At 30.0% G+C, this 11,285-nt stretch overlaps 2 protein-coding genes across 4 annotated transcripts in view; one reads left to right on the top strand and one right to left on the bottom strand.

Annotated features, from left to right (window-relative positions):
• Positions 1-2,452, top strand: part of LOC108685968 (MD-2-related lipid-recognition protein-like) — an 11,280-nt gene extending 8,828 nt beyond the window's left edge. Inside the window, exons 2-4 of the mRNA XM_018190983.1 lie at positions 1,035-1,163; positions 1,854-2,020; positions 2,276-2,452. Coding sequence (XP_018046472.1) covers positions 1,035-1,163; positions 1,854-2,020; positions 2,276-2,359 — 380 coding nt within the window. The 3' untranslated portion in view covers positions 2,360-2,452. The remainder of the gene's footprint in view (positions 1-1,034; positions 1,164-1,853; positions 2,021-2,275) is intronic.
• A 5,095-nt stretch (positions 2,453-7,547) lies between these two features.
• Positions 7,548-11,285, bottom strand: part of LOC108685994 — a 26,706-nt gene continuing 22,968 nt past the window's right edge. The window contains exons 9-15 of one of the 3 annotated variants that reach the window (XM_018191020.1): positions 10,722-10,902; positions 10,185-10,315; positions 9,737-9,885; positions 9,116-9,295; positions 8,489-8,593; positions 8,208-8,408; positions 7,548-8,017 (exon numbers count right to left, since the gene is read on the bottom strand). In XM_018191020.1, coding sequence (XP_018046509.1) covers positions 7,856-8,017; positions 8,208-8,408; positions 8,489-8,593; positions 9,116-9,295; positions 9,737-9,885; positions 10,185-10,315; positions 10,722-10,902 — 1,109 coding nt within the window. In that variant the 3' untranslated portion in view covers positions 7,548-7,855. Of the gene's footprint in view, positions 8,018-8,207; positions 8,419-8,488; positions 8,594-9,115; positions 9,296-9,736; positions 9,886-10,184; positions 10,316-10,721; positions 10,903-11,285 lie in introns of all 3 variants that reach the window. The other 2 variants (XM_018191021.1, XM_018191022.1) reach the window with 2 other exon arrangements.

Below are 11,285 nucleotides of genomic sequence, written 5' to 3'. Positions count from 1 at the left end.
GTGTGTGTGTGTGTGTGTGTGTGTGTGTGTGTGTGTGTGTGTGTGTGTGTGTGTGTGTGTGTAGAGAGAGAGGGGGAGGGGAGAGGAAGAAAAGAGAACAAAAAGAATTATTATAGATGAACAACATCAAATCATGAGAAAGAGAGAACAGATAAACTTCTCGAATAAAATATCTCTCGAAGAGGAATATGTTGAATCAATGAAGCGGTAAAACTTGGACATAGGAGAGACATGTACGAGGTATTTTACGTTTTATAAATTTTTTACATTTATCGAATATTCGAGAAAGTTTTTTCAACACTGCTTGCTCTTATAATTTATAATCAAGTCATCCGCGAGGCGCGAAAGATGAGTCAGATATCCAATATATTTTGCAGGAAAAATATTAAAATACTTATATCTCGTCAAGCAGAAACTTCGCAGTTTTGAATTAGTTTACATCGATCTGTCGAGATTCTAATGTCAATGATACGTGCTGTGTCATTGTACTTGTACTTCTTTCTGTTCCTTTTGTCGAAGTTCACTCACGCTTATCTTAGCATTCCTTACAGATTATGGAAGAAAAACAAAACTTTTGAGTTATGTAGATATACTAAAATAAAATATTGATATATTAATAAAATATTGAAATATTTAACTCATGAGAAACACAAGTAAAATTTTTTTTCACAGCATATATTTTACTTAGTATAGGAAAATATTTAAAATTAACATCTAAGAAATACTTTACTTTGAATTAATTTACATAAATTAATGACCTGTTGTATGATAAACAATACATTTAAAAGATAAAAAATAAAAGAATGCTAGAATAAGATATTATAATTAATTTAAAAGAGAGATCTTACAATATATTTTTTATTAGAATTAATCGTAAAATGAATTAACTAGTCAAAAAACTGACTATAGGTAATACAATTTTTATATTGATTTATTAAAGTTTTTCTTTCTTTCTGTCTCATAAGATATAAAAATTTTTAATAAACTTTAAATGTACAAGTAAATTCTTTATGAAATCTTATTATGAATTTCAGCCGAACAAAATACTGTACAATGTACCATTCACGAAGTACGTGTTAATCCATGCAGAGAAGCTGAAGAAAGAAAGCCCTGTTCTTTAAAGAAGGGTCAAGATGCAAGCATAAGTTTTGACTACACCCCCCGTAAGTGTATTTAAAATCATACATGCTTAACATACATATAATAATGAATAAGAATATACTTTCAATTTTATGAATTTGTGATTAGAGATAAAATAATAGATCACATTTTTTTATGTATATAAATATTTTATATTCAATTTGATATTATACAAGAAGTTAGAAAATAAAATATAACAATTAATGATTGTAAGAAATTATTATAAATCATATTGATATGTTTTGAACCAAACATGAAACAGAATAATTTTTGGAATGCTACCAATGAGAAATACTAATAAAATAATTATATCAAAATTATGTAAAAGGAATAAAAATTGCTATTCAAATAGCGATTTAATACTCAATAAACAATTAACGATAACATAATATACAACTTTATATAATTTTATATTTATATCAATATAACTGTTACATACTATATATGCTATATTACATTTATATTGTTGAATGTGAAATTATAATATTGATGTTATATTACAGTTAGTTGATATTTATTGAATACTACAATAGCGAATATAATCAAATTAATCAGTCGTGGTAAAGATGAAAAATCATTTATATGAAATCAATTAAAAATGTTCTTGCTTTATACTTTCATTTTTATTTTTAAATAAAAAGATATTTTTTTAATTTTCCAAAACATATCAGTTTTGCGTGATTATTAATATATATATATTTTTTTTGTTTCAGAGTTCAATGGCTCGTTATTTAGCAGGGCATACTGGGCTTCTGAGATCGTAGATTTGCCATTCTTAGGTATGCCAATCGATGCCTGCCCATCCACTACTTGCCCAGCTTCACCTGGTCAAAAGCAAACGTATTCAGTGGTATTGCCTATCTCTAAAAAATTCCCTACGGTAAGTGATGCTTCGATCTCTATTCTGATTCTTACGAAAACCCTCCACAAGTTTGTTGACATCCCATATAGTTACTTTTTACATTGAAATCTAGTCAAATCTTGAGATGCTAAGCTGATGTAGAGACATGAAATTTAAACGTAATTCAAAATGTAAAAAGAAAATTTATGTTACAACACATAAGTTCTGAAATAAAACAAGTAAATTGGTCTTAAAATGTTTTTCTAAAGAATATCTTCTTTTCTTTTATTACAGCGAACATACGATCTCAAATGGAGATTGTGGAATGAACAAGAACAAGAATGCTGTTTTATGTTTCAAATTAAATTGGTAAAATGAAATTGTTGTTCTTAAATTTTCAATGTATCATCCTTCACAATGATTATAATTCACCAATCAATAATTTAGTGAAATAAATGATATTCATATCAATAACATTGCGTTCCATTATACCCATCTTTATATCATATATTTCAAATACAATAAATATTTATCAGAATAATAATAATAATTAAACAGCTTTATAAAAATATATATAATTATTATGATCAATTAACGATCTTAAACAAGTACGAAAATATTTCGTAGAGATTACATATATTATATATTAAAAATCTACTTGATTTTTTTTCGAAATGTTTCAATTTTATTTTAAATATTTTAAGTATAAGTTTAGATTTACGGAATATATATTGGATTTTTAAAATTATTACTATTTAAAATTATTACTTTTATATTACTTATATATGCATTTACATATGTACGTTCTACAACGTAAAATCAATCTCTACTAGTTACAAATAAAACTCATTACTCAGAGATAATATTGACGACCTCCACGAGATAATTCCTTTTGCGAAGTAAAGCCATTATAATTTATAATAGATGAATACTGCATGGAAGAAATGAAGAAATCTCTGTAACTGGTATTCATTAGTAGTAGTAGTAGTAATAGGTATTGGTTAGTTCATTTTTATTTCAAGATCACCTTTATAAGTAATGTCTCAAATGCTATATGTGGTTCTGCGTTTTGGTTTAGGGCATCTTAAGACGGTTTTAAACTTAAGAATAGACTATGCAAATTCCAGCTTTTATGCTGCGTATTTAAAAAGTAAATCCATTTTTATACTAGCCAGGCGTCATTTACTTTCTAAATGTTTCAAGTGAAACGCGTTTATATTTGAAATGTGATCAGTGAAGTCTATATGTTCTTAGACACAAATTATAATCTTATAAATTTTAATTTTGCTATTTCCGGAGTGAGTATTTTCACAATTATCTTATCTACGGAAACCAATTGGATTTATGAACACATACACATTCATTGCAAGAAATTGAATTAATAATATATTTTAGTGACCTTTCTGTCCAACAAAAATTATTAAAAATATATTATTCATTTAAAGAAATATCAGATATTTTTTATTGTATGACAAGTGTAACATAATATATATTAATTTTATTTATATATTAATAAAAATGTTTTTTTGCGTGTAATAAAAAATAATTTTATTAAAATGTGAATTTTATTTTAAACGTACATGATTTTCTAATGCATGTATTTATAATTCAAAATCATTTTTCAAGTTCAAGTTAATATTTCTATTCACTCATACACATTAGCAATAGCATTATTATTAGCAATAATAAGTTACTAAATATAATACAACGATCGTATAATTCGATCTATACACGCAAAACATCCTTGGACAAACATAAGAAAAACACAATAGACAACACAATAGATGATCGTTCGTTCAGTCACACACGGTGATACACCGTGTGATGCAAAGGCCCACAATGTAACGCGGCCTCAGATGTCCAATCAAAGACGACACTGCTAGAAAAATAATTGGCCACAATTGTTAAATTGTGCATTTCCTGATAAAAGTGACCGGAAGACGGTCTCATCGTCGATTCTGTCGAAATTTACAATACGCGCCAAGTAACGATGTGCGAGTTCATCTGACTCGCAGTCCCTTAGATCATTTTAAACTCAATCGCTTTGATTCTTTTGTCTTCAACGAAGAAAAGTAGGAATGTGGGTCATCCGTCGAACATAATCGGAAGCATTATTTTTCATCCGACCGTCAATTAAGTTCGATCAAACGATTTTTATTCGTTCAATATCTATTATTGTTCTTTTCACAATTGTTTCTTTAATTGTTTCTTGTATTTATAAATTTCGTCGTCGGGAGAGAATATCGACTGTATCAGTTTCATTTATCTTCATAATGTTACATCCATCCGCGGCGCCTGCGATAATTATATTCATGAGTTATACAGTAGAGTCAGACTAGGTTACACGAGCAAATGAGCGACCGACCGAGTTAGATTAGATTAATGGCGCCAAGACAGAAGATTGATATTTCAATGTTACTTATTGTTTGATTGCAAAGTAGTATTCAGTAAATATTGCAATACTGATTGAAGTATAAATTTTGAAAGCTACTATTTATTTTGATATTTTGTAGTCTATAATTTTCCAAACTAAAAAAAACGATTTTAAATTAACTTTCTTAATTTACCTTATCATTGTTGATTCAATATTAATATCCATATTAATAATTTAATAATTAAATACATTAATTATTTTAAACAATAGCTATATTTCTATATCAGAACAGAGTTTAGATAAAATATCGTTTAACTCTTTTAAATTTAATTGGCTTCAATTAAAATTAACGTTATAATAATTTGCGTAATATATTTCAAGTAAACATAACTTTAAACATAAAAAATTAATTATCTATCTGTCTATAATGCTAAACTGAGAGAAGTCTCACCATTAACGTTGAAATATTACACAAGATAAAATATCTCTGAAGTTTCAATGAAATGTATTGTTATTTCGCTTTCGCGGATCCACTTATCAAGACATTTCTGCCGTCAGAAGTTACAATTAATGTGACGATTAGCGGCGATCGCGACCATTGTCAGATGCACGTATAATAATAAACCAATTGTTAAAAATCTTATTGCACGAAGGAGACGCTTCCGGTCCTTGTTACAATCGATTGAGGATAACCGTAATGAAATAATTATCATCCGAGCGCAGCTCGGCGTGGCCCGAGGTCAGGGGCCATAATAACAGATCACTTGACGATCCGACTCATACGGCATACGTTGTAACAGTTAATGCGCAATTATTCAATTGAAAGCGGTTGATTCACGCAGGAACTGGCCACGGCAAAAAGTTCAGAAAACACATCGTGTAAATTTTTGCACACGAATTTTCGCCGATGAAAAGAAGCAAAGAATTGTTATACCGATAACAAATTCTAATAGTTACAAAAAATACAGTGTGTGCTTTAAATATCATAATTTTCAATTCTGAAACTATTAATGTTTCTATATTTCTGCTAATAAGCATTGATTCTAATTGATTCTAATTGAAGCAAGGAACAATGCTATGTACAAACGTCCCATTAATTCCGGTATTTCCAATTGTTGCATTATTAAAGCAGCTTTGTAAGCCGCTTAACATTGTGCAGCTAATGAACATTTATTGGTATTAAATAAATCCTAGAAGAGAGTTTTACCTGCAATAATATCATTTATTAAATATAAAATTTAACAAAACACGTGATATAGTAATTATTATCATTACATTAATAATAATACAAATATTAAAAGGAAAATAATAATAATATAATAATAGAAACACTTATAGAAAACTAATTAACTGTACAATACTTAATAAGTATATCGTCAGAAGAAAAAGTGAAAATGGAGATACGTAGCACCAGCTAGAGACTCTTAATTTATCTATCGTTCTTAATATATTAATCAGAGTTAATTACTGGAAGTACAATCAAATTTATAAACAATGCATTAATGATGCACATTATTTTTTAATAACTCTATACTCTTACACACACACACACACACACACACACACACACACACACACATACACACACACACACACATATACACACACGCACGCACGCACGCACGCACGCACGCACATACACACAGTCTATGTATTCTCGAATAAGAATACAGAATTCTTTCGAGAATACAGAGTTCTTTTACTCGCATCATAATAGCGTAGCTTTTCGTTTCTGTGACCCGCGATCATTTGTTGTCGTTGCGACAAGGGAACAGGTATCGATTCTTTGGTATCGACATAACGCGGCGCATGCTGCCATGCGACCAAAATTTTGGATAGTAAAAATATGAGACGAGCAAAAATATTTTATTTTATGCCAAATCTAATTGTTCTGCATAAATTATCTATATCCATCTCAAGATAAACAGAATCTATAAAATAATATATTCGATAATAAAAAATTTCACAGTCTCATTTTTTTATGTTTTACAAACGTTCTACAATAACATTTATATGCGATATTTTAAAATTGGCAGAAAATATCACTACTTCTCACAGAATTGGGTAGACTTTTGCAATATAATGCAATGTAATAATTGAAAATAACTGATATTTATGTATTATTATCGAAAAAAGATATTGCAATATTGAAATATAATGAAAAAAGTCTCGGCCATACCACTTCGACGATGTACGTCTCTTTGGCAAACATACTTGTGTAAGATTGTATTGTTCCCAATGTGCGCAGCTCTTCTCGTGTTTATATATAATCATCGACTTTATCGGCGCCACGAATACGGCACACGGTACGGCCGTAACATCAGCTTTCAATCTGTATATATAATCTAAATGTACTTAGTAATCTCATTATTTACTGAACGATACGAGAGTTGAGATCCTTGTGGATCGTCTGTGTATCTCTACTCTTCTTGTATAAAAATACAATGATATAAATCTCTTAGCACTACCGATAATTTATCAGTAGTATCGTATTTACATTTTGATTGATTCCCTCGTAAATAGTGATTTATTTTTTATCTAAAAATTATATATTATAATTATACATTCGAGCAAGTCGTTCTTCCTTGATGCTCATTCATTAACTCTTTTGCAACAAGAAAAGTGTATAAACAACATTAAGTACATAATTTAAAGTTCATAATTCAAAGTCAATGTTTTTTAAGACTCTGTTTTAATCCTAGCATAACTTCCATCGCAAGCCAATTATTTCGCAATATTCGAAGAAACGCATTATCGATTTACGATAACGAGAAAATGCGAAATATTCCAGGAATGATTACGATGGAATGATTATCTAGGTTATATAAATATATCCGAAACAAATATGTTTGAAATTAGCTGAAACGATCAATATATAGCGTACTTTCGAAAAATTCGTTCGAAAAGATGATATATATACGAAGACTATTAGTATTATAAAGATTTATAATATCATTTATAATATAACGATAAACAATATATTATTTAAAATATTCTCTTTAGATATTTCAATTTTTCGTACTTACAGCGTTTTTTATACTTTTTATTTATTTAAACACGCAAATGTGTACTCAAAATTAATTCTTCAAATTTTAATCTACCTCAAATAAAAACGCTTTTACATTGATTAAGTTATTATTTTACTAATTGACTACATATTGTTGGATCTTTTTCTCCAGAAAATGTGCAGCAGTGAATTTACAATAGAACAAATCTGTCAACCTAAAGACGTGGCGAAACAATTTCAGCGTTTCGAAGAGCGTAGCTTTCAGACGGCTAGTGATTGAAACGAGGAAAAAAGCTGCCGCTCAAACGGACTGTTTCGAGCTCTCGAACTCATTTATGAGAAACGCTTCGAGGAACGTTCTAATGCGTTCATTGGTCAACGGCACAAAACGAATATTTCCCGTTTGAACTTTGTTTTTTCCTCTTTATCCGGATTTTTTTCCGCAATTCCGTCTGCTCGCGTTATGAAACGTTTTTTGCATTGTTCACAAGATTTATATTACGTAAATCGGATCCTTGCACACCGAGATTCTTGCTTCCTGGAGAATTCTTAACCTTGGACCTAAGGGAACCCCCATCTTTTGAAGTCTCTCCTCGCTCAGGTAAGGCAACTCCACCATCCCGACTTTCTCTTTTTCGAAAGCGGTTGCATATTTCTAAAATTGTAACTATCATTAAAGACAAAAATTTCAATCAAAGAATAGTGCACAGTTCCATTAGTTAAAAAATTTATGATTCAGATGAATCATATCTTCATCTAAGAAAAAGCTATTTCAGATTGATCGAGGAATCAGTCGCTTTTCTTTGCAAAACCGGCATGACATAGCAAACGAGTGAGGCACATACCTCATACCCAAGTTCCCGCAGGAACAGTCTGATGAGGGGGGGTTCCGTGCCGAAAAACTTGGTCAGTTTCTTCACTCTCGAGGGATTCGAAAGTGCCGGCAGTTCCGAATCCTTGATTAGGGGCTGTGACTGCGATCTCACCATTGCCATGCTCGTTTGAGTTCTGAGGGCTGCGATCTCGCACTTTATGCTCTCCATTTCCTGCGAAAACCTGATAGTAGTAGAATCTTGGAAATTCTAGCTCGTTTTATACCGTAAGTGTTGTTAACTGGTTTTCTCACCTGTATCATCAGATGTTGGGTCCTCATCTCTGAACTCAGGTGAGCCACTGATCTTGCCAGTGTCACCACATGCGACTCCAGTCGCTGAAATCGCTTGTTGATGCTCTGAACAATCAAAATACGTTTCACCGTGATTTCATAATAATAACTATTTTAAACTAATAATTTTCCTTTGTACAAGCCATTTATAGCGACATTAACAAAAATGCAGTACGTCTCATATTTTAAATCTTTCTGTGAAAGGATTGAATAGAGCATTATATGAGAGAATAAATCTTAATGAAAATTATTGAATTATTAAATTTATTAATTAAAATTAACGTCAAATATGTTTACAGTAGAACTTCGTTTATCTGCATTCTATTTATACGAACAGATTCATGTTCCAAATATCCGAATTAATAGCTCCTATTATCCGAATGACGCTAACGTATTTCGGATAATAGCATTTCGTCGTGTTCGACTTCAGTTTTCTGAACGTCAGTTTCTATTATCGGATTAATAAATACTGATAGAAGGGAGAGATAGAGAATCTCTATTATCCGTATCATTCAGTTATCGGAACTGTCCTCTCCCCTCGAACAAGGATAAACGAAGTTTTATTGTATATAAATAAACTTCACTCACTTTAATATCTTTGGCTTTCTTCATTCTATCGTCAATCACATGAGATCTACGTTTGTCGTGATGCCTCGTGACAGGCCTTGATGACACGGAGGATGTTGGTAACGATGAAACTGAACCATAACTAGTAAGTCCTCTCGCTTTCCGTCTCTTTTTTACACTCCCGCCGAGTAATTTAAGTACCTGCGACAATTTTTTCACATGCAAATTAAAATAAATTCAATTACGCTCGTGTCATCCCGAGTCCTTTTCAACGCGCGCGTACGTTTTCATTAACTTTAACATACACTGCCATTTCTTTGCGACTAGAAAAAGCAATATTTAAGCAATGTTTAATGTTTTTCAACTTGCAATGGAAGATAAATACACAATATCATGTCTTGCTTCTAATGTCTTGCTTTCTTTGAGTTATGTTAATAAAATGATGAAGAAATATTTTAAATAAATTTTTTTTTTAATTTGATAACAATAATTGTATTTTTAATTTCAAAAGAATGAAAGAATGATGCATCTTTTAATTTTGTGCATTCTTATTCTCATAGAAGAAAAAAATAATAATAGAAGAAAAAAATATAATAAAAAATAACATAACAAATGATTTTATTAAAATAATATCACACTTACTTCACTGTACATATTTTCTAATCCTTCCAATTGTTTCCTAATTGTCCTTGCATCAGTAGTACTGAGATCGGAATCGCTTCTGTCTAACATGGAATCTAAATCAAGTCCTGTTGTGGTGGATGTTAAATCAGCAGCTTCTACTCCAAAAACTAAAAAAGTGCAAGTATTGATATTACAGAAGTATTAAATTTCAAAAAATTAAAACTCACAGTAAGTATAAAAATTAAGTATTAACCGTTCTGGAATTATTAATATGAATTTGATCATAAAAAATTTAATGTTATTTATAACGATTAATTATAATTTTTATACAATTATATTTCTTTCTATATAAAGGTAACAAATTCTATATGCATGTATTTAAAAAAATATATAATAAGATTAAAAAATTTAAAAAAAGATTTTAAAAAATTTATATTAAAAATTTTATATTTAAAGAAATACTCACGGTGAGAAAACTTTTTCGCAGCTTCCTTTTTAGACGTCGAAGCACCACGATGTTTTGTGCTGCTCGGAAAACCTCTCTTTTCCATAGTCTTACTGTAATCGTTATAATTTGGTTTTGATCCATACGGTAAACTAAAACAAAAACATATCTATCTATTAGTTTACTATAAAAACACTCATATTTGAAATAATAGCAAAACATTACATAAGAATAAAATTCCTTTATATAATCAAAAATTGTTTTGTAAAAATATTTTATTAAAAAATCGTGTGAGATTATTTTTTTTAAGAATAATGAAAGAATAATTAAAGATTGACGTTTCAAATTAACATCTTGCATCCGAGTCTCGTGTAACTAACAATTTACAAAGTTGCAACAGAGAGGCGTTTATTTTTAATATTGTAGAGCCACTTTTCGGCCAGACATCGATATCGGAATTTCGATATACGAGGAAGGTAACAGAATCGGAAGTGACTCGAGGCGGTGACCGGAAGTAACACCGGTTGCAGAAGAGAGACCTGTTTGAAGTTGAGTTACCTTGTTGAGTATCGATTTCTCGGCGTACGTGGGCTGTCATGGGGTGACAATGGTGGCAGAGGCGGCGTTACCGAGGATACACTTTCGGACAGAGTAGAGTGCGCCATGGCTGGAACATCTCTAGGTTCCAAAATACTCCTCAGCTCTGACTCCACTATGTCCACCCATTCGGAATCTTGTGCTGAGAAAGATAAACAAAGAGATACAAATCACATACAACAATTAATATCTTAATGTTATTTATAATGATAATTATACTCAACAGAACAATTAATACCTTCAAATTTTTCGAAAAAAAAAATGAATTACGATTAATAATATACTAATAAACTAATAACTAAACTAAACTAAATATACTAATAAATATACTAATATATTAATAAATCACGAAATAATACATACATATAAAAATAAAAAATGATAATAAGAATAAAAAATGAACGTATAAAGATAACCATCATAGTTACAGTATCATCATTTTTCTATCATTTTTAAGATAATTCATTAAAATAACTACTTGTATTTATTATTAAAATAATGCATTGTAATCAATTACAATCAAAT

This window comes from Atta colombica, unplaced genomic scaffold (genome assembly GCF_001594045.1).
Source record: "Atta colombica isolate Treedump-2 unplaced genomic scaffold, Acol1.0 scaffold163, whole genome shotgun sequence".
Taxonomy (NCBI): domain Eukaryota; kingdom Metazoa; phylum Arthropoda; class Insecta; order Hymenoptera; family Formicidae; genus Atta; species Atta colombica.
The sequence above is the reverse complement of the archived record's forward strand: the minus strand, read 5'-3'. Positions and strand labels throughout refer to the sequence as shown.